This window comes from Mesoplodon mirus (assembly GCF_964341445.2).
Source record: "Mesoplodon mirus genome assembly, chromosome: 5".
Taxonomy (NCBI): Eukaryota; Metazoa; Chordata; class Mammalia; order Artiodactyla; family Ziphiidae; genus Mesoplodon; species Mesoplodon mirus.
In genome coordinates this window covers 85870070-85892935 of record NC_138980.1, presented here as the reverse complement: position 1 = coordinate 85892935, position 22866 = coordinate 85870070, and the positions used below count along the sequence as shown (strand labels likewise).

General features: G+C 44.5%; 1 protein-coding gene across 1 annotated transcript; it reads right to left on the bottom strand.

Annotated features, from left to right (window-relative positions):
• Positions 1 to 18615: 18615 nt before the first annotated feature.
• LOC309804423 (protein FAM170A-like) lies at positions 18616 to 22588 on the bottom strand (the record flags this gene model as incomplete). Its single annotated transcript, XM_082621761.1, has 2 exons — positions 18616 to 20131; positions 22585 to 22588. The coding sequence occupies 2 exons, from the start codon at positions 22586 to 22588 to the stop codon at positions 19257 to 19259; spliced, it is 879 nt and encodes a 292-aa protein (XP_082477887.1). The 3' UTR covers positions 18616 to 19256.
• Positions 22589 to 22866: the final 278 nt, after the last annotated feature.

The window sequence follows — 22866 nt, the reverse complement described above, 5'->3', positions numbered from 1 at the left end:
GTCACCTACCCCAGGGGTGTGGCTCCTGAGTTTACTACATATCCACTCCTCCTACCTATCTCATTGTGATTCTTTTTTTTTTTTTTTCTTTAACTTATTTATTTTTGGCTGTGTTCGGTCTTCATTGTTGCGTGCGGGCTTTCTCTAGCTGCGGTGAGCGGAGGCTACTCTTTGTTGTGGTGCACGGGCTTCTCACCGTGGTGGCTTCTCTTGTTGCAGAGCACAGGCTCTAGGCACGCAGGCATCAGTAGTTGTGGCACGTGGGCTTCAGTAGTTTGTGGCTCACAGGCTCTAGAGCGCAGTCTCGGTAGCTGTGGCTCATGGGCTTAGTTGCTCTGCCGCATGTGGGATCTGCCCAGAGCAGGGATCGAACCTGTGTCCCCTACCTTGGCAGGCGGATTCTTAACTACTGCGCCACCAGGGAAGTCCTCATTGTGCTTCTTTATATTTTTAGTTGGGAAATCTTTTCTGCTAGTCTTCAGATCATTCTCATCAATCGTGGCTCTGTAAATAGTTGTAGTATTGGTGTGCCCATGGGAGGAGGTGAGCTCAGAGTGAGCTCACCTCTTCCTACTCCATCATCTTAGCTACACCTCCTCATTTCTGGAAAATCTTGAGTTTATGAAAGCAAAATGTCTGTTGATAATATAGATGGTAGTCAGGCATGAGGAAGAGACAGCTGACCATTGGCTCTTTGGTATAGTTTGGGGAAAGGTTTTTGCCACTGGAAAGCAGAGGAAAGAAAAAATGATGAGTCTCCATTAGTAAGTTCATGATTATGATAGGAATCTCTTGGTCTAAGCTAATATCCTTCTTTAACACATAAGGAAATTGAGGCCTAGTGAGAGTAAGCCTTCTTACTTGAAGTGTTTATTGAGCACCTACAAGTATATATTGTAAATGCTTGGGATTCATTAATGAACAAAACAGAGTTCTCTACCTCAGGTGCTAAGGCCCCACCAGCAGGGGCAGGATGGATGTTGGAAGCCAGGTGTCTTAAATGCCCATTGCTGTATTGCTCAGTGCCAAAAGGACCATAGCTTTGAGGTTATTTAAAATCCATGTAATGTAACTATTAGGACTGGAAACCATCAGAGGTTTGCCTAGTTGCTTTGAGAGGTATTGGGAGATTCTGAAACAATCCTTTTGCCTTGTGAATCTGATTGACTTCCAGGCCATTAATAATATCTGCTGACTACCTCCCATATCCCCACCCCCAATCTTGTCTTGTCTTTTTCTCCTCTCAGGTTTTTTTCTACCCTGTAAAGGGGAGGGAGCCAGAACTGACAGAGTAAGTCTCACTTCTCCTTTCAAACAATCCTTGAAAGGGAAATAACCCATTTGGTAGGTAGGTAGGTATCTTTAGGAATTTGCCTTAAGTTGACAAGTTACTTTTGAACAAAATGAGAAAAAAAGGATTGAGAACTATTTTGAACAACCATATCTAAATGTTCATACAAAAAGTTTAATTTGTCACATTCTTTTTGGAGAAAGATATCTTTTCTAATGATGCTACCATTATTTAAAACACTTTGGAATTCTTCCTATCTTACTGGTTTTGTAACCACTTCATAAGTTACACAAGAAAGTTGGTGTCATTACTTCATAGGAAGATTCCAGGTGATCAAAAGGCCATTTACCTTATTTTCCAGATCTGGCACTGAATGTCTTTGTCTATTCTCCAGATCAAATCTACCCATAAATGATGAAAAGTTGTCACCACTGAGTCTATGTCATAAACTAAAGGAAAATTTAAAAGAGGTGTTCAGAAATATTTTGAATAAAGGCGATATTGTTGGAGTAAAGTTATAGACTCCTGAGGTGTCTAGTTGGAAAAGGTGTACCCTTTATTTTGTCAGGTATTGAATCACCTACTCTATGAGCAGTCCAAATATATATTCAGGTAATCTTCCCTATTCAAATCTAAGTGAATATTTTTTAAAATTAAAAAAATTTTAACTATTAGTTTTATTGAATGAAAGATTCTTTAAATTCTACAATGCTTTACAATGCTCAAAAGTTTCATACACATGATTTCATATAATCTGATAAGAACCCCATATTCAATCCCCTACCCCTATAATGCCCCTCCCCTCTCCCTCTCCTCACTGGCAACCACCAGTCCATTCTCTATATCTGCTAGTCTGCCTGCTTTTTGTTTTATTCACTAGTTTGTTGAATGTTTTAGATTCCACACATAAGTGTGGAAATATTTACTTTGTTCCATTAACATTTCTCATTTTTTAATGAAACACCTGTTAATATCCTTCAGAACATTAGTTTGAGAGATATACCATTAAACTGATTCTTTATTTCTATCACAGATTGAAGGGGCTGTTCTAGAATTTGATGAAGTTAAGAAATGTTATACAGTTAAACATGTCCATTCCCAGCTCGTAAAAATATTCCAGAGAAGCTAATTCTAATGCTAGAATCAGAATCTGGCAAGGATTAAATGATGTAGAAGTTGGCAAGATGTTATGCTATAGTAATTAAAAGGTCTTTCCATGTTAAGCACAGATCATTTTCAGAAAATGCTGAGAAGTATTTGTTTTGAATTCCAAGGAAAATTAAAGATAATTACAATATACTCAAAATGTGCTTCAATTTTGAATAATTTCTCTAGGGATATTATATAAATGTAGTATTTGATCTATTGCTTCAAGATACTATTTATTGCTGCTGTGAAAAGAGAGAGATTTATAGTAATGATATCAGTGTTATTTTACATTAAATACACTAATGTCAAATTGGTTATTACCAGAGTCAAATTAGCATACCAGGAGCAGATGGAATGGAAACTTCTGGAAATGAAGACTAAAAACAGCCATGGGAGCTGGCACTCCCTTCTGTAATTTCTGTATAGCATCATTCCTCCTTGGAATCCCCACTCTTCCCCAGTCCCACCATGCTGTTCTCCTTGTCTATGTGAATTGACGTATTGTCCAAAGCCTAACTTTCATCACAGTTACCACCTCCTCCATGGAGTCTTTTCTGATCTTCTCCAGGGGCCTGTTACTGCACTGGGGAGTTTTGTATTTCTGTTTATCTTATGGCATTTCATTCTGCCTTGGTTATGGTATATGTAATCTTGTCAAGAACCTTTCATGCAACCTGCGCGCCACCTTGAAATCCTTGTTTGCATCTCTTATATTTAGCCAACACACAGCTAGTGTCCAATATTTATGAAGTGAATAGTGAAAAAAAAAAACCCAAACACCCAGCTACTTCCTGTAAGTACTCTCATACCGAGAGCAACTGGTAAAAACAAAATGGGCATCTGAGGACAGTCCCCTCATTGTTCTGTGTTGGCATTAGCATTAATGGTCTCCCCAGGACACCAGTTTGTACTCGAGGAAGAACTTAAAGTCTGTAATTTCATCATTGTGTCTCTAAGAGTCAGTTCTAATTTAGCCAGCAGAATATTTCTCAGTATTTCTGTAGCAGGGACTGTTTTTTGTTTTTTTTTTAGTGTGTTATTACCTTAAGATGTGTAAATTCTTGGCAGCTGTCTGGATTAAATAAATAAACAAAAACAAAGGATGATATGAAATAAGAACATTTAAAAGGTCCATTACCTCTTGACTTTGAACAATTGCCTAATTACCTCACGTTCAAAGCTAATTTATGGAATTCCACATAATAATGACTTACATTTGTCTAGCGATAGGAGGTTTCTAAGGTGCTTTCATCTGTGGCATTCATTCAGTCAATCAACTAGTCAGTCAATTAACAAATTAATCCTTCAACAGACATTTCTTTAGAGCCTATTACATAACAAACATTGGCAAGCATGGTTTGGGGATTTCTGAAATATTTAAGACAAAGGTACTGCCCTGTAAAAGTCTTCAGTCTGGTGAGGGTAGACAGAAATATAGACAAGTAAATGAGGGAATTCCCTGCTGGTCCAGTGGTTAGGACTCTGTGCTTCCACTTCAGGGGGCCCAGGTTCCATCCCTGGTCGGGGAACTGATCCCCACAAGGCGCACGGCCCCCCAAAAAAAGCAAGTAAATGACGGAAACGTTGTGATCGAAGCTTGTATATACCTTAGTTGTGGAGGCAAAGGTGGCGAGTGGCCCATTCTCATTAAGGGAGGGGGAAAGTGGACAGGAGAGCATTCATAGAAGAGCAGTCATTGAGTGAAGTCTTATCTGATTCTTACCAGTGTCACTATTATACATGGTTTACAATTGAGAACCTGACTTGGGTGTGAAGCATCTTCTCTGAGGTGACCCTGCTCTTAAGATTTCAGAAGCAACTTGCATCCCACTGCACAGCATCTCTCCTGCACCCCCTGAGATTCCTGGAGTGTGACTTTCATGTTCTAGTAGTGATGAGAAAGGGAAGGTAAAGCCAGAGAGCCTGAAAATCTCTGGCTTTATGCCAGAGAGGATTATGTTTATGCAAAATGAGCTTGGTTCCCAGAGTAAGAAGAAAAACAACTTGATTGAAAATGTTATTCGTCCATAAAGAAGGGGAGAAAGCCAAACCCAAAGGCAGGGTTTAGACCTGGAAACAATGGCTTTGTTAAGATTTACAGGCCTGTGGGATTTCTCAGTTGCATAGGGTATTAAGGAAAGTTATTTGAAAAATATTCAAATATTTTCCCTAGGCAATATGGAAACTCACTTTTTGGTGGTTGGGCCTCTATTAACATAAAACTTCGGAGGAAATGAGGTTTAGAAGGATGACCCACTTCTTCTGCTGTCACCACTCACAGACTCCAATTTAAGTTCTTCCTTATTCTGTTCACTAAAAGTCACTAGTTTTTTTCATGGGATGGATATTTCTCTCTAGTCGTACTTTTGGTGTGTGTGGCCACATTTCACTAGGTTGGTGGCATATTGATTTGTATAAAGTGCCTTAAGAAGACACCCACATTCATTTAAGACAACAATGGCAAGAATAACTTAATATTAGCACGTATTTTCTTTATTCTCTGAAAGAAAGCTTAATATCGGATGTTAGAATGTAACATCATACAGAGATTTCTAATATGAGCCAGAACTGCCCAGATACTGTGATTGAAGGGGATTTGGTCTTTTTCTTTGCTGAAGCTGGTATTTTAACTTACCTGAAAACAAAGTTCCATTACTCCAATGGACTAGGTGGCCCCTTATTTTTATAGTAATTTACAGGTTAGAAAATGTTTCAAATACTCTCTTTTGGCCCTCACAAGAACTCCAAGGGGAGGCATATGAAATCTTTTTAACTGCAAATTTTTTTTTAACTCATGAGGAAACTGAGACCCAGACAGGTTAAGGCTAGGCTCTAGCTAATAAAAATGCTTTTCAGTGTATCTTCTGGACTGGTGTTGCTTAGTTCTGTTAAAAGATAAACTGAGGCATATTCAAATTTTAAGAGTTTATTTCAGCAAAAATTGATTTGAAGCGAGCAGCACCGAATGGGAAACGGTTAGGATGCTCCCCATACAGGAGCTGGGAGAAAGACTTCTGTAGAGAAGATGCAGGGGGAGCAAAGTGAGGGAATTATCTGACTGGCTGTAGCATTTGCATTATTTGGAAAAGCTGAATTGGCTGTCTGCGATTGGTTGTCCTTAGGTTTCACTTTCTTAACCTTGAGGCATTACAGGCTTAGGTTTTGGTTTGCTTACATAGGCTGCTTATTAGAGCTGCCTCAGTCTAATGGTCTCCTTGTTTAATTGATTTAACTGTTCTTTATATTATTATTGCTTCTTTGCAGAGAAATTGTCTCATGGACACACACGGTGACTCTAGTCCTGACCTGCTATTTCTCAAACGTGTGTGATTAGTTGCAAGGGAACCTTCGTGAGAAAATGCATGATTCTTTACCAGCCCATTCCACTTATAAGAAAAGTAATACAAATTATATACCCCAGTGGTACAGTAGTTTGAATTACTTTAATATACAAAGAGAGCAGCACATAATTAAATTCTAAGAATCAAGAATCGTATTTCTTTTACTGGGAACACCTGCATCAGAAGAGATTTAGTCTGGATGAATACAGCCCACTAGGGATCCTCGTTACAACACTGTGTGCAGATTAAACTGTACAGAAATAACAGAAGGAGGTGATATTACCAATGTCAACCCATTTTCTCAGGCCACGCTAGCCTGGAGTTTTAAAAGGGGTCACAGCAATGGTAATAACCCGTATTTTTAGCTTTTTATCTCTTTGGCTATTACAAATCTCCATGTCCTCCCCACCCAGCCCCAGCAGAGTCCCAGGGGTTGTCTCCTACATGTGCTCCCGTTCTGTCCACCTCCTGTGGGTTCCAGGATACGTTTCCTTCCTCCTCCACTTCAGCCCCCGTGGTGGTAGGCTGGTTGCCCTCATAGGGGACACAGATTTTGCTCTCAGTTGGCAGCCTTCCCTGGTACCGTTCTTGCCTCTGCCTCTGATTTCTTTCTTGGAGTTCTTTTTTTTTTTTTTTTTTTTGCGGTACACGGGCCTCTCACTGTTGTGGCCTCTCCAGTTGTGGAGCACAGGCTCCGGACACGCAGGCTCGGGGCCCTGGCTCACAGACCCAGCCACTCCACGGCATGTGGGATCTTCCCACACCAGGGCACGAACCCGTGTCCCCTGCACCGGCAGGCGGACTCTCAACCACTGCGCCACCAGGGAAGCCCTTCTTGGAGTTCTTGATGTGAGCCAGGCAGAAGCAGGACATGCAGTCCTCTCCCTTTTGGGATATGCATGGATCTCATAGCAGGGCAGGGTTGTTAGTATGCCTTCTCTTTATTTTTAGATGGACAGCCTTCTCTTTTTAGCACTGAGTCCATGAGGGTAGGTAGGCCATGGACAGAGCTGGGGAACATTAAAACTATATTAAGACCATCACCTTATCCTCCCCTTGGTTCCTCATGAAAATACTTATTAGTGTTTTTTGGCAGACATTAATACCTATTAGCTGCCAGAGGAGCCCAGGATTTAAGCACAAAATAGAGCCTAGACTCAAGCTTAGGGGACCCCATATATCAATATTTGTGTTCACCCTGGGGCTGATTTTTTTTCCCTTCTATTTTTCTGTGCTCTCTTTCTTGTACTCTTGTTTTCTGTTTCTTTGGTTACTTGAAAAAATTTAAAAAATCTTAGTTATTGAAGTGAAAACTGCTTTGAAAGGCAGAACGCCCTAGGTGAGATCTATCTCCCTGATTGAAGGGAAGGAAATGAAGGAGACTCACTGAAATAAAGTGAGTATTTCCAATCAGAAGAGGAAATTCTACCTCCCTCAGTGGTGAGTGACACCAAATCAGCTGGAAAGGGCTCTCATTCCTAGAGCTAAGGAATAAGGAATCTGGAGCTCACTGATACTGTACATACAGAACAAAACAAATCTAAACTGTGATATGAAAGCAGCGTTTAAAATTAACCAAGGGAGGCAGAGCTTCCTGGATTTGGATTTGGGGGTGGCAAGTACCCGGGTGCACTGCCCCTATTTTACTGTCCAGAGTGAGGTAAATAGTCCCTGCTCTGAATTGGGATTTTTGGGGGGAGCCGTTCTCTCCCTTTACGTTCCCAGTATCTTCCTAAACCATCCTGAGTCCATGTCTTTTCCTTATTCTCATTTTATTAGAACCTCAAAGAAGATCAGAGATCACCTGATAATTTGAACTCTGTAGGAAGGTGTTTCTCAATCAAGACAACACTTAAAAGGCAGCATGACCCGGGGAAAAGAATGTAGTCATCTGGGTATCAGGAGACCTGGAATTTTCTTTTCTGACAACTGTGACACCTTACCAGGGAAGCTCCCTTCTCCTACCTCTCATCCCTGCTCTCCCCCTCTACCTCCGTCAGTCTGTTTCTTTGTAAACAGTTTTTATCTACGTGATCCCTCCTTCTCTAAAGTTCTGAGTATATATATATATATTTTTTTTTTCGGTACGCGGGCCTCTCACTGTTGTGGCCTCTCCCGTTATGGAGCACAGGCTCCGGACGCGCAGACTCAGCAGCCACGGCTCACGGGCCCAGCTGCTCCGCGGCATGTGGGATCCTCCCGGACCGGGGCACGAACCCGTGTCCCCTGCATCAGCAGGCGGACTCAACCACTGCGCCACCAGGGAAGCCCTGAGTATATAATTTTGAAAAGCTCCTCCCACCCAAGGAGTTTCTTCAGACCCCAAGGAAAAGTCTGTAGTTGGGAGGGGAGACGTTTTCCCGTACATGTATTGAGCACCTCATATGTAACAGGTGCAAGTCACCATTCAAAGCGTCCTTTATGTGTGTCATTTAATCCTTAATGATGATAACACACACTTGTATAGAACTTCCTCTGTGCCAGACTCTGTTCTAATTAGTTTACATACATTCACCCATTTAAATCCTCATCACGAAGTGTATGAAGTTGGTAATATAATGATCTTCCTTTTGCAGGTGACCACTGAACCTTAAAGGAGAAACAAACATAGTGCCCTAGGGCCTAGGGCTGATCTCAATATTCATAAACCAGGACAGGACAATCATCTTCTCTTGACAGATGAGGAAGATGGGGTTCTAACAGGCTAAGGAAAACTGCCCACAGTCACAGAACAAGTAAGTAGCACACTTGGAAATCAAACTCACGTCTGATTTGTTCCAGAGCCCCCATTCTTTCCATTTTGCTGCTTTGCCTCCCAGAGACGTTTTTGCTTTGTCATAAACCACAGAGCAGAGCGTGGCACTTTTAATGAAGGAAGAGTTTGCCAAATGAAAAGCAGATTAATGAGATATTTGGGATTCTTTGCAGTAAATAAATCTCTTTCAGAATTCTCATGTTCTCCCACTCACATTGTTAAAGCCATAACAGTAACAATTACCTCAGCCTGGTTGAGGCCGTGTGGGAGTGTCTGTCGCCCTGGGAAGACACTGGGAACCCACAAAAGTTTCCTTGAGCTGACTGAGCCATAGGTCAGAAATTGGATATATCAGAGGTTGGCTTTCCCCGTCAGAGCCTCGTCTTGCCCCTCCTGTTTCTGGCTGTGTCTTGAAACGCGGTTACCTGAGGAGAGGAATAGAGCTTAAAATTGGGTCAACATTAAGAATATTAGAAATGTCAATGTCAGCCTGTTCTCCGAGACTTAGAGCACCATTTGAACACGATTGCCTGAGACTTGAGTAGAGTCTATCTTTTTTCTTCTTAATAATAGGTAATCTTAGCTATTCCCTGGGAATTAAAAAATACCCCTTTGAAACTGAGAGGCCAGAGCAGAAATGTAATTATTTCTATATGATACACAACTGAATTTAAAGCCAAATGCTCACATTTATATTCAAGAGGAATGTGTGTCTACTTAACGCTGGTGTTGAGGGTCTGGGGGATGTGAAGACAAGCAAGTCCTGGGCCCTTTGTCTAAGAGCTAGGAATCTACTAAGGGAAATGGGGTGTAAGCTGTAATAATCTGTGCTGCGAGGGGAAACATAGCATTTACTGCCCATCCGCCACAGGCCAGGCATTGTGTCAAGTACTTTATACAAGGCCATGGCAAGATGGATGTATTAGCCCCATTTCTAGGGAAGGAAAGCAAGACTCAGAATAAGTTGTCCTGGGCCAACAGCACTTTATGAATATGGCTGAGATTCAGACTCAGGTGACTCTAATGACAGACCTGCACTCTTTCCCCTAGGATTTACTGTTAATTAGGCAGGATCCACTTAATGGTCTAACGTATTAGGTATCCTTCATGGGATTTAAAGATTCACGAAATTAGCTCACCGAGTTGCATAACGTTTTGAGATGACAATTTTTGACCTGGGGTATTTTTTTTGTGTGTGTGGTATGCGGGCCTCTCACTGTTGTGGCCTCTCCCATTGCGGAGCACAGGCTCCGGACGTGCAAGCTCAGCGGCCATGGCTCACGGGCCCAGCCGCTCCGCGGCATGTGGGATCTTCCTGGACCGGGGCACGAACCCGTGTCCCCTGCATCGGCAGGCGGACTCTCAACCACTGCGCCACTGGGGAAGCCCCTGACCTGGGGTATTTTGAAGAGTCTTGGGCGAATCAAATAATTTTCAGCTTTTTCCAAGGAATGTACAAAACAGAAAACTTTACCCATTTCTTGTGCTTTTATGTTGGTGGGGTGAGGCTTATGGATGGTCTTTGGGTGAGGGATAGAAGAGGTCTGGATAACCCAGATAGCTCCATTACTTGGTGAGAAATAATGGTTTTGAAGTATGACTTGGCTACTTTAAAGTGTCTGTATCAGCTCAGTAGGAGTTAGCAGTTTGATGTGGCTACCAAAAAGCCAGTCTTAAGAGAAGTATCTCTGGTGGGGGAGGTAAGAACCCCACTCTGCTTTGCCTTGGTCAGACCTTAGTTGGAATACTGTGTTAAGTTCTGGGGACTGTAGACTAAGATAAATATAAAGCAACTAGGACACACATTCAGGAGAAAGTTTGGATCACAATGTGGAAATGAAATCTGGACGTTTAGGGAAATAGGGCTGTGCAGCTGCAGAAAAGACTTGAAGGGCTGAGATAACAGTCTTCAAATATTAGAAGGATTGTCTTGTGGAAGAGGAATGTTGATTTTTTTTTCTCTGCGGCCCTAAAAGATGCAACCAGAAGCCACAGGCTCTGGGGAAGTGGATTTGTCCTTACAAGGAAGAATTTTTTGTTCTATCTGCCTAAATATGTTTTATCTGCCTAAATATGTTGAGTTTTTTGTTGTTGTTGTTTTAGAAAGTGGTGAATTCCCAGTCCCTGAAGGTCCTAGGACATGTGCCAAGTAATTACTTGGTGGAGCCATGGCAGAGGAAATTCAAAGGTACCATGGATTGGATTTCACAAGCATCAAAGTCCTTCCCAACCCTGAGCATCTCAGTACCTGTGGACTGTCCTTCCAGGCTTTGCCTCCACCTTTGTCACTAGGGTTGGGGTATGTTTTGGGAGGATGGATAGATGGATGGGTGACGGGGAATAGGAAGAATGTACAATGGCAAAGCAGTTACTTGGTCCATTCAAATTTGGTCTGCCATTTTTAAATTTTGCCTTTCCTATATACTCATTTGCTTGCCCTAAACTCTGGGCACCTGGAGGCCTTTGCTGTAACTGCTTGTGATCCTCAACATCGTACCCCATCTCATGCAATTGGGTTCTTATAAATGTTATTTGACAGTGATTTTTATCAGGTATCAAGTATTGTCAGGCTCCAATAGTAAGTGAATCTAACTTCGCTGTATGTACAAACTCTAGGTTTGTAAAGCTTGTGGCTGCCTCCCCTCTCTGGGGAAAGACAGAACCTGAATTCTTTTCCAAATTTCAGTGAGATGGAAATTTTGGGACACCCATGAAACAGAGAACCAGTCAAAGGGCTTCACACTTAAAAGTAGCCTTAAAAATTACCCATATGCCAGTTGCACTACTCCCAGCTCCCTGTCAGGTAGCAATCTTCAACTGTTTTGAAAGATCTCTAGCTCTTTTTATCCAATTAAGGACTGAAAGTGATTGACAGAAGGTTTTTGCTCATAGTCTACAGCTGAACTCTTGTGTCAACAGTAAATATTCCAGCAGAAGGAGTGGGGGTTTGATCATTTTACTGCTTTCTGCAGGGCAGACTCTGTGGGCTCATGGCAACATCTAATCTTCAGTGACCCCAGTTGTCACACCCAGGAGTAGGTTTCTCTCTAATCCTTTTCAGAGCTATGAAGAGCAGGGAAACATGATTTATAGACCAAGAGGCATTTTCATCATGGGATTTGTGAGCATTTCATATCCCTTTCCTCATTATGTATACACTGCCCATCCTTTGGAAGAGACACTAAGGTGTTGGTCAGATCCTGTTAACCTCATTTACTTCCATGAATTCATGTCAAGTGTATTATGTTCATGGAGGAGATTTTCAAAACCCTACCGAATGGGTTTAGAGGAAGATGGGGCTAACTTCAGATGACTTCTTTAGGCCAGAGGTTTTCCTAGGCACCAGTAATCATCTGATTCTGCTTTCTAAGGCTGCTTCCCTTACTTACGATTCATACATAGAAGCTAAGTCCTTGATGCAAAGGTGTTCTTTACAGTTGTGGGTTTTACCTCAATCTCTGGGCTCCTTTAAAAATAAACTTCGAATATTCTTCTCAACCCTAGTTATTTGAACTCTGTGAGTCTCAGCTCAGTTTATTAACATGATTAATTTGCAGTGGATCTCTATGTCTTATGTCCTTAATACATTGCTTCACACAGGGGCACCAGCTCAGGAAGATTTTGTCTGTTGCAAATTTATGAGGAAGTTGAATATTTATTTTTGGTACTTTTTCACCACCTCCCCAACATCTGCCTCCTGATCAGATACCATTTCTTCTTCTTCCTGTCTCTACATTTCCAATGCCATTAAAAAATGGCCCAATTCTCAGCCTGTTTTCCCCTAGTCCTTGCTAAAACAGTGGCTGATGATGGTTTAAGTTAAGGCACCACTTCTCATGAGGTTACTTGTATTTTAATAAAAATCTTGGAAGGGTAAACATTCGAAGTCCTGATTCTCTATGGTTAAATTTTAGGCAGTGTAAAAAATAGTTTTAGATGGAGAGGAAGGGAGTTGGGTGGATTACACAGGACATGGGATGAACAGGGCTGTGACTTTTTTTTTTTTTTTTGCGGTACGTGGGCCTCTCACTGTTGTGGCCTCTCCCGTTGCGGAGCACAGGCTCCGGACGTGCAGGCCCAGCGGCCATGGCTCACGGGCCCAGCGGCTCCGCGGCATGCGGGATGCTCCCGGACCGGGGCACGAACCCGTGTCCCCTGCATCGGCAGGCGGACTCCCAACCACTGCGCCACCAGGGAAGCCCGAGGGCTGTCACTTTTGTTCAGTTACATGAACATGGTGACAGGCAAGCATAAATGCAGAGATGGCATTCCTGTGCTGGTATGGGGAAAAGGAAGAGAGGCCACTGGTCAGGACATTGTTTTGCCTAGGGAGGAAGAAGATCCAGTACTTTGGTGATTTATTTAAGCTTTTGTGTTTTTTTGCGGGATAGAGGAGCAAGTAGGGGAGCTCATACTTGAAGCCGAATCCGGCCTCCGTACCCTGACACTGAATTAAATCTCAAGACAGAGTTGTGGGTGAAGTAGAAAAGAATAGCTTTATTGCTTTGCCAGGCAAAGGGGGCTAGAGCAGGCGATTGCCCTCAAAACTCTGTGTCCCTGACCTGGAGAGGGTAGTGAGGAGTTTTATAGTAATCGTTCAAAGAGGAGAGCATGATCAGCTCATGGACATTTCTCTGATTGGTTGGTGGTGAGGTAAGTGGGTGTCAGCATCATCAACCTTACGGTTCCAACTGATTCTGGGGTCTGCGTGTTTGTGGGTAGCACACCATTAACTTCTCCCACCTAGTGGGGGTTTCAGTATCTGCAAAACAGCTCAAAGATATTGTTATGTCTATCCCTTAAGGGGGAACCAAGACCCTGCCCCAAGGCTGCACTAGTGTTTCTTTTTTTTTTTTTTTTTTTTTTTTGCGGTATGCGGGCCTCTCACTGTTGTGGCCTCTCCCATTGCGGAGCACAGGCTCCGGATGCGCAGGCTCAGCGGCCATGGCTCACGGGCCCAGCCGCTCCGCGGCATATGGGATCCTCCCAGACCAGGGCACGAACCCATATCCCCTGCATTGGCAGGCGGACTCTCAACCACTGCGCCACCAGGGAGGCCCACTAGTGTTTCTTTTGACTTTTTCTCCCTTGTCTCGCATCCCCTCCCTTCTCTAATTAGCAACTGTTTAAACCTGCTCCTTGGATAACTCAGGGAAGGTCATGGAGGCTGAATGAAGCCTATTTCCTGTAATCAAGAAATGGGGGACACCGATACAGGCTTTGTGACCAGGAGCCCACAGGGTCCTGCTAGGGATCATACTCAGTGCAAGGAGATGCGGAAAATCCAGAGATAAGGAATCATGGCCTCTACTTTCCAAGGGCTCCTACTCTATGTTGTAGGGGAAATCAGACACATTCATTAAGAGTCTGCCCGATTGAAGGATGTGAAAAGAGTTATCACAGAGGTACAACTAACATGCTGGGAAAATGTGTGGTCCATTCTCACTGGGATATCTGGAAGGGCTTCTTGTAGAAAGTGGGATTTTAATTGAACTTAAAAACAATTTGTACTTTGAAAAATTATACTCTTGAAAGAAATGAGTTGAGCAAGCGCCTGTCCTCTGATGGAGGGAGGGAAGTCTGGCCTAGTTGAGTGGAGGCGGGAAGGTGAGTGTTACGCTTAGTCTGGAAAACTCGGCAGGGTCTTCAACCCTACGGGGCTTTGAACGTTCGGTTGACTATTTTCGGTTTTCTTCTTCTCGCATTGGGAAGCCATTTAAGATTTAAGCAGGGGAATAATATTCTTAAAGAAAATAACTATGACCAGGATGAATTGAAGGGAGGGAGAAACGACATACTCATTTATCTACAATTTGGGGAAGAGAGGAAGATTATCTCTAATTCATTAGATGTGCATTGTATCAGCAGGAGGGAAATAAGCAGCATATCTTGATACATAAATCCTCCTCCCATATATGCATTCTTTTTCACCAGGGAGCAAGTATTTGGCAGCCAAGTTATCTTTAAAGTAATAAGAAAGCTATTTGGAATAAATGTTTCAGAACCATTTGTTACTTTGCACAGACCTATGAGCAAATAGGATTGAGCTAAAGCATTTACAGTGGTATGTGGTTCTGCAGGGGCCGCCACCCTATTATATATACTTTTATCTTGGCTAAACTCCAGCTGTTGCCACTGCTATTAGTCAAAGAACTGAAGTGTCAACGAGCTAATCAAAATAGCAAAGTGGGAGTCAAGAGTTTTTCCGCCTGTTTCCTAAAGTCTTAGGAAGATTGTTTCCTTTTTATTCCTTATATTCAGAACATAAAAGCCTCCCAGGCATCTAATCTTTACTAGGTCAAACATTTCAAAAGGCAGTGGGATTATTTTCCAGTTGCTTTTCAGTTTAAGGCAAGTGTTTTAGGGGCTTCCAAAGCCCCCCTCCTGAATCAATTTATGAAAAAAAAAACAAAAACAAAAAATGAAGGAAAGGCATTATTAACCCAACTACATTGTCTTGGTGTACAAATCCTAACATATAGCATAGTGGGAAAAGGTTCTGAATCATGACCTAAGAGATGTGAGTTCTAGACCCAGTTTTGTGAATGCATAGCTTGGTGGTTTTGTCAAGTCTCCTATTTAACAGGGAGGGATTAGAATTTTTCTGTATGGTTTCTGTACTATTCAGTAGTATTGTTCACAATTACTTTTGCCTAAGGAGTTTAGAAAATGGAGAGACACATGATAATGTTGCAGGAAGAGGGACCTCTTCCAGGGCCCAAGGGTGGGCTCTTGTCTACCACTCAGAAAAGAATTTTCTGAGGAGACACACGTGCTGACAAAGCAACAGACTTTATTGGGAAGGGGTGTCCGGGTGCAGAGCAGCAGGGGAAGGGAAGCCAGGAGAACTGCTCTGCCATGTGGCTCGCAGTCTCAGGTTTTATGGTAATGGGGTTAGTTTCTGGGTTGTCTCCGGCCAGTCATTCTGACTCAGGATCCTTTCTGGTGGTGCACACATTGCTCAGCTAAGATAGGTTCCAGCGAGAAGGATTCTGGGAGGTTGGTAGGACATATGGACAGGAGTCTCCTCTCTCCTTTTGACCTTTCCCGAATTCTTCCGGTTGGTGGTAGTTGGTTAGTTCTGCGTTCCTTACCAGGACCTCCTGTTTTAAGATAACTCGTGCAAGTGGTTACTATCGGGCCTGGTCAGGGCAGGCAGTTTTGGGCAGTGGTTTCCCTAAAAATAAGATTGTGGTAAACAATTTTGGGTGGAAGTGATGTGTGTTACTTTTGGGCCAGAACTCACACTGCCAGTGTGAGGCTCCAGAATTCTTTCTCTCTACAAAGATGACTGAGAGAGGTGGCTTTGTCAAGCTGGGGGCAGGAATAAGGAAAATGAAGAGCAGAACTCCTAGGCAGCCCATGATGGGCATGTACAAGGAGCAGGAAATGAACCTTTGTTGTTTTAAACCACTGAGATTTGGAGGAATTATTCAAGCTTATTCCTTTTTGTTAGTTTGTTTTGCAATATGCGGGCCTCTCACTGCTGTGAGAGGAAGATAATAACAATGACAAGTAGCAAAAACTCTAAAATGGAGAATATGCTCCATTATAGCCAATTAATGGGAGTGGGAGGCTCGGGCTCACTGTCCAGGACATAGAAATAAAAGCTGAGGATGCTCTGAGGCATCTCTTGGATCTCTATAAGCCTCCATCATTTCTGATGAGTAGGGTTGACAGATAAAATATAGGCTGTTCAGTTAAATATGAATGTCAGAAAAACAACGAGTACATTTTGAAGATAAGTATGCCCCAAATAGTACATAGGATCTACTTATACTAAAAGTGATGACTTATTATTCATGTGAAGTTCAAGTTTAACTGGGTATCCTGTATTTTTATTTAGTAAATCTGACAGCCCTACTGATGATCCACAATGGAGGCAGTTGAGGAGTGGTACATGCTGGCTCTCGGACAGTCAGAAATGGCTTCAGCAGATCCAGGTACAGAATGAAATTCTTTTTGGATGTAGCTCAGAAGCCATGGCCAGCCCTTGACTGCAAGTACTGCCTCGGGTTTCCCTGAGGTGGGGTAAACCGTCCTCTTAATGGCCTTTTGGTAAATATGGAAGACCATATCCAAGGGGAGCCCCAAAGTCAGTTTCATCCTCACAACCATGTTTCCAATTCCTGGAATTGACTGCATGTGACTCACAAGAGATGAGGAGGTTTGTGAAAATTGGGAGTGTTATAGCTTGAACCCTTTGTAGGTAAAGTTTTGGTGTTCTGAGAGTTTTAACAGGAGCAGTGTGAAAGACTCCAGGTCCCCAGGTAGATAGAAATAATCCTGTTCTACTTCTGTGTATGTGACAAGTCTCTAATAGTTCAGAGAGCAAGTATCTGGTCTTAGAAAGAGTGATCCAAGCTTGGATGTTTCTGGTGACAAGGCAAGGTCGTGAATTTGAAGTTTACCTTTTATGGTTGAGGAGACAATAAAGTTGTCAGAAGGGCAATCATGGAGGAGACGTTGGCTTCATCCATTGTGCAGGCTTGTATATTTGGTTCTATCTAGATTGCGTTTCAAAGGTGGAGCTTGTTTACAATTACGAACATTCTCTGACGTGCTTTTTGGACCTTCATTCCCAGAGCAAGAGCAGTGCCTAGGCTCTAGAAATGCCATGGATATTCTGAGCTGTCAGTGGCATTTCCCAGGTACTGTTCCCTTGGTGCTGCTCCTTGAAATGTCCAAAGGGATTATCATCTGTCTTGTGGCGGGTCCTAGCATTGTGAAAGGAAGCTGCTGCACCGGGCTCAGAGGATTTTGGCTGTGGTGGGAGGAGTAGTAGTAGTACGACTATAAATTGTATCACAGCATATCTATTCCAGCTGGAGAGTGGTGTTGGGGGGTAATGAAGGGGGACTTTTATTGTACTTTTATACATTGTCCCCTTGAAAATAATTCAATTTTTAAAAATTAATTAATTTCTTTTGGGCTGCATTGGGTCTTTGTTGCTGCTAACGGGCATTCTCTCATTGCAGTGAGCGGGGGCTACTCTTGGCTGTGGTGCACGGGCTTCTCATTGCAGTGGCTTCTCTTGTTGCGGAGCACGGGCTCTAGGCACGCAGGCTTCCGTAGTTGTGGCACGTGGGCTCAGTAGTTGTGACACATGGGCTCTAGAGCGCAGGCTCAGTAGTTGTGGCACGCGGGCTTAGTTACTCCGTGGCACGTGGGATCTTCCCAGACCAGGGCTCGAACACATGTCCCCTGCCTTTGCAGGCATATTCTAAACCACTGTGCCACCAGGGAAGCCCAATAATTCAGTTTTTTATAAAGAGAATATTCCTAATATTCTTCCAAAATTTTAAAAATATATAGTTGGATAACACCATGAAAAATTAACTGATATATTTTTTTATTATTTCTCTTTGCTCCCTGGATTTTTTTCCCCCCTCCAGTCAGCTAGGCACTCTGAGTTTACTGCATTAGGAAGGTAAAGACTCAGCAGAAATGAGGGAGAAAAAAAGAAAATTCTCAGCTTTGGAATGTTCAAAACAGAGGCCACAGTAGAACAGGTGAGAATTCTGTGCACAAAAAATAAATGTCGTCTCAAATGTAAAAAAGTATTCTCTGTACTGGGAGGCAGGAGAGGGAGGGAGGGAAGGACTGAAGGAGAGAGATCAGTGTGGCCAGGGACATGGAGACTGTGCTTGAGGACGATAGGCCCAGGAAGAGAATCAGAATCTGGAGAAGATTCAGCCTGCACGCGATCATTGCCTCCAGCCAGCACCCTCATCTCAGACCTTGGGAAATTCAGAGAGAGAGTGGGAGTAAGTCAGGAGGGCCACGCGCATAGTCTGTGTGGCAGGGGTTGTGGCCATTCCCTATTTGTGAGAAGTCCCCAGCAATTTGCAGGCCTCCTTCTGGAAAATGCTGGCGGACGTTTCTAGCGCTTATGTGAAAGCTTGTTCACAAACCTTGAAAGATACAGATGTAGATGACTGATAGATAGATGCATAGATAGAAAAATGTAATTAACTCAAACATCCAGGAAAGGTTTGGAAAATGCCCTTTATTGCATATGATGTTCCTATTGTCATATGATGTTAGACTGAGTGCCGGTCCCTTCATCCTCCTTCAGACCATGGCATTCTGTCTGCTAGTATCCCGAGGGTCCTTTCTTCTCCCTGGAAGGGATAAAACAAATGAGGTAGAACAGGAAGAGACAAGCAGCACTCCAAGCTCTGCTGGTCAGGGTTACCCTCCAGCGTTGCCTTAATGCTCAGAGCCACACACACCACAGTGAGCTTGGCTCCAGATCAACTACCACGCAACGAAGGTTCTGGAACATTTCCATATCTCGGGGGACCTCATTTCCACGTGACTCTCTTTCATATTCCCCTTTGTCACAGAAGGCTAGGTACAGTGGTCCAGGTGAGATTTCAGCTCAGGCCAAAGGCTCTCAGACCTCAAAGTTCCGGTCCTGCAAGGGCCCCTGTCCTCTCTTCAGACCACTCCTGGCTCTCTCTGCCGAGAAGGAGCTGCTGGCAGTACGTCCTCTAAGAGTTGAGGCCCATCGTGCAGACCCTGAGAAAACTCCTAGGAAAAGGCTCCACATTCTTGTTGAAGTCAACAGAGCTCAATTCCTTTGGAAGTGCTGGGTGTGTCCCAAGTTGATGCACCTGCAGAGCCATTAGGTAAACCAGCACATGTGTGCGGCCCCTTCCCTTAGACTCCTCTGGGCCCTCGTGACATAGGCTCAGAAGAGTGCCAGCCTCAAGCCTTACCTCTTCCAAGGCCACACCGTCTCCAGGATCTTCTGTCCCATGAATCTCAGTTGCTGTGTGGAACTCAAAAGAGAGAAAAGACCCTGCCTGCGGGGTCTCTTCGGGCTGGGGCCTTCTAGCTTCTCTTCCACGTCCTCCCCGTCCTCCTTGTCCTCCTCGTCCTCCTCGTCCTCCTCGTCCTCCTCGTCCTCCTCGTCCTCCTCGTCCTCCTCGTCCTCAGAGGTGGTCTTGGGTTCCACACTGCCCTCCTCCTCAGGGGTGCTCTCAGATTCCACATTGCCCATCCACTGGGCCATGTTGAGATGAAAGACACGGCAGCTGAAGCCCTCCAGGACGCCGCCCTTCACGTGCTGCTGGAGGATCTCCAAGGTGTGGAATACCCGGCAGCAGGCCATGCACCTGAAGCCGGTCTCCATGGTCACCATCCAGTCCGGTGTCTTGGCCCTGGGTCTCTCCTCGACTGCAGGTGACCCTGATGGGCTGCCTGGCTCTGCCCTTTCCTCATACTCTTTCTCCTCCCCAGTGGGCTCACTGTCAGACAGGAGGCTTTCGGTGGACACATCAGAAGAGGGGTCAGTGGCTACTGTGCACACGTCCTCAGGAAGGATCACTTCTTCTATCGACAGCTGCTTTTCAGGCAACTCCAAGGGTTTCTTTGTCTTCCAGGAGACAGCTACACCCTTGTTCACTTGTACCTGCATGTAGTGTATTTTCATGCCCCTTTCCTCTTTGTCTGGGTGCAGATTGTTCTTACAGGGTGAAGAGGGTGAGGAGGAGACACAGTGTGATGGGGGAGCGGTCTCTCCTTCTTCCTGATCCTGGGCTAGGGGTGCTGTAGGCTGGGCAGTGTCTCGATGTGATCTCCGGATTCCTGAAAAAGGAAATTAAAAACATAATAACATGCATGGGCCGTGCCAGAAGCTGAGGGAGCAGGTGTGGTAGACGAGAGAGGGACATTTGCATGACGTAGCTATGTCGTGAGCTTGGTGTCTGTTGGCCGTAGGATGGAGCGGTGTATCTGGTGTCATCTGTGGGCTTTTCATGTGCGTGTGGGGGGATACTGGAGCGGTGTCTGTATACAGGGGTGTGGAGTATGGTGGTGAGGGCTGTGGTATGTGAGGGATGCGGCTGGATGTGTGTACGACGAGGAGTGTGATTTTGGGAATATCGGTGGTGCATTACTTGTGGAATGGGGCTGTGGTGCTTGGGGTTTCTGTGTGCTCTGAGAAGGGCTGTGCCTGGAGAGCGGATGTATGTGTGAGCTGTGTGGACCTGAGCTGGATGGTGCTGCTCTCAGGCTGGAGGTCTATGATGCAGAACTCTGTCCTTCTCTGGAAGCAAAGGCAAGATAAACCCTACATTTTCCTCTGAAGATGCTTAATCTGGTCCCTCTTCCCTCCACCTCAAGCCCAGACCTTTCCGGCCCCTGCTCCTTGACTTCGCCACCATGGTAGTACCAGGATTCACACCCCCCCGCCCCAGACTCAGCTGGGATCCACGCCCTCGTAACAGCTCAGCCATCCTGCCCAGGCTCCTCCAGAGAGCCCTCATCACCTCTGATGACCCTGGGTTTCCTCTCAGCCTCCCTGGGATCTGTGTGCCTCCTGCCTCACAGCCAAGCACCCCCTCACCTGAGGAGCCCCGCGCCCTTACCAGCGTAGATGAGCTTGCGCAGAGAAGAAGCACAGGAGAAGTATGTAGAGGCAGAGGAGACCTCCCCTGCCCCTGGGCTGCAGCCTTTGGCCACCACAGTGGATCCAAGCTGAGGGGGATCCTCTTGTGACTTCGAGATTCCTGAGGGAGGAATGAAAGGCTCAGGGTGGGTTCATCAGTCCTCTGTCCACAAATACTTACCGAGTGTCTGGCACGTGTCAGGTGCAGTGAATACACACAGTTGAGAGTGTGGTTCCCAGTGGATACTCCAGTATTTAATTCAAATCAGTACTTACTCTGTCACTGTCTTGTTGGTAATGTAGGCCTGGGTGGTGACTGTGAGTATGTGGGAAGAGTGAGTGATGTGTATCAGTTAAGTCTGTGGTAAGTGTGGGGTTGGCATGGGGAGCACGGTGGAGATGTGTCTTATCTGTGTCTGTGGCCTTTGTGTGCATGGTTTCTGTTCACAAGTCAGGAATTCTGGGACATGTAACTTTTCCTCATTACATGGTGTGGCTTGTATTTATGGTGTGTGTTCATTCATTCATTCACCAAGATTCAGTAAGCAGCTACTCCTGTGTATCCGGCACTCTTGCATTGTTGTAGTCTCTGGTAACGCTGCACATTCTAGTAGGGGAAGACACACACTAAACAAAAATACAATAAATATATAATACCTGAGCTGGTGGTAAGTATATAAGGGTTGCCAGACTAAGCGAAGAAAAATACAGGGCACCCAGTTAAATTTCAGTTTCAGATAAACCCAGAATAATTTTTTAGTGTAAGTATTCCCATGCAGTATTTGGTCTTACTTATTTTTAGTGTAAGTATGGCCCATACAATATTTCGGACATACTGATACTGAAAACTTACTTGTTGTTTATCTGGAATTCAAATTGAACTGGATAGCCCCTATTTTATCTGGCAACCCTGACATGGGTTAGTGAGACTGTGGTTTACTGTGGTTTGTACAAAGCGGGTCTGGCATTACTCAAGAATGTGTTACAAGTGTGGTGTGTATGACACGTGACTGGTTCTTTTAGAGGTATTTAGAGATGGCTGAAGTTAGCTGTGTGTGTGCGAGAGTTGAGGAGATACATATATATATAGTGTGTGTGTGTGTGTCCTATATATATAGTGTGTGTGTCTATATACATATCTCATCTCCAGCGTTTGGTGTTGGAGGAGAGGATTGTGATACAGGTGGGTTGTATGAGAACGTAGTACAGGAGGGATGCGTGTATATACCTCCGTGTGCTGTGTGTGGTTTAATACGGAAGTTCTATGTGGGGTGTGTGATATTTTTGCTGTATCAGAGTGTACATGGGTGTATGAGTTACTGTCTCATAAAACACCCCTAACAAGAGTTCTGTATACACTCTTACATACACCGAGTGTCAGCCAGGTCCAGGCAGGGTGACAAGAACTTTACCACGCAGACTTTATATCTGATAAGCACTCTACCCCCATTCATCCTGCTCTTCTCTGCACTACAACACACACACACACACACACACACACACTCAGACACACACACACAGGAACATAGAGAAAAATATTCTGAATGGTCAGGGGCAGTCATTGCCTTCCCCAGTCTGTCATTGCCTTCCCTAGCCTCTCCCAGCCACTGCCTGAAAATCTGCCTGCTGTCTAGAGCTCCATTCCCAGGGCCCATCCTACAGTCTCCTGGGCCCTGGGTCTGGTAGGAGCTACTGGGCTCTAATCTGGGGCAGAGGCCTCTAGCTGGAGCTTTGGGGTGACCACCCCTCTCCCAGGGCAAGCTACTCGCCTACATTTAATGCACGCAGGCGTCACGTGGCCCGTGGCTGTCAGAGCTCCCCGCAGGACCCTGAGGACATTTCTCACCCTTGCCCACGCGGTCTCAGTCTCTGGAAAGCCCTTCCCTTCCCTTGGTCTCCTTTGGGAAATTGTTCCTGTTGAAGGAATAAAACC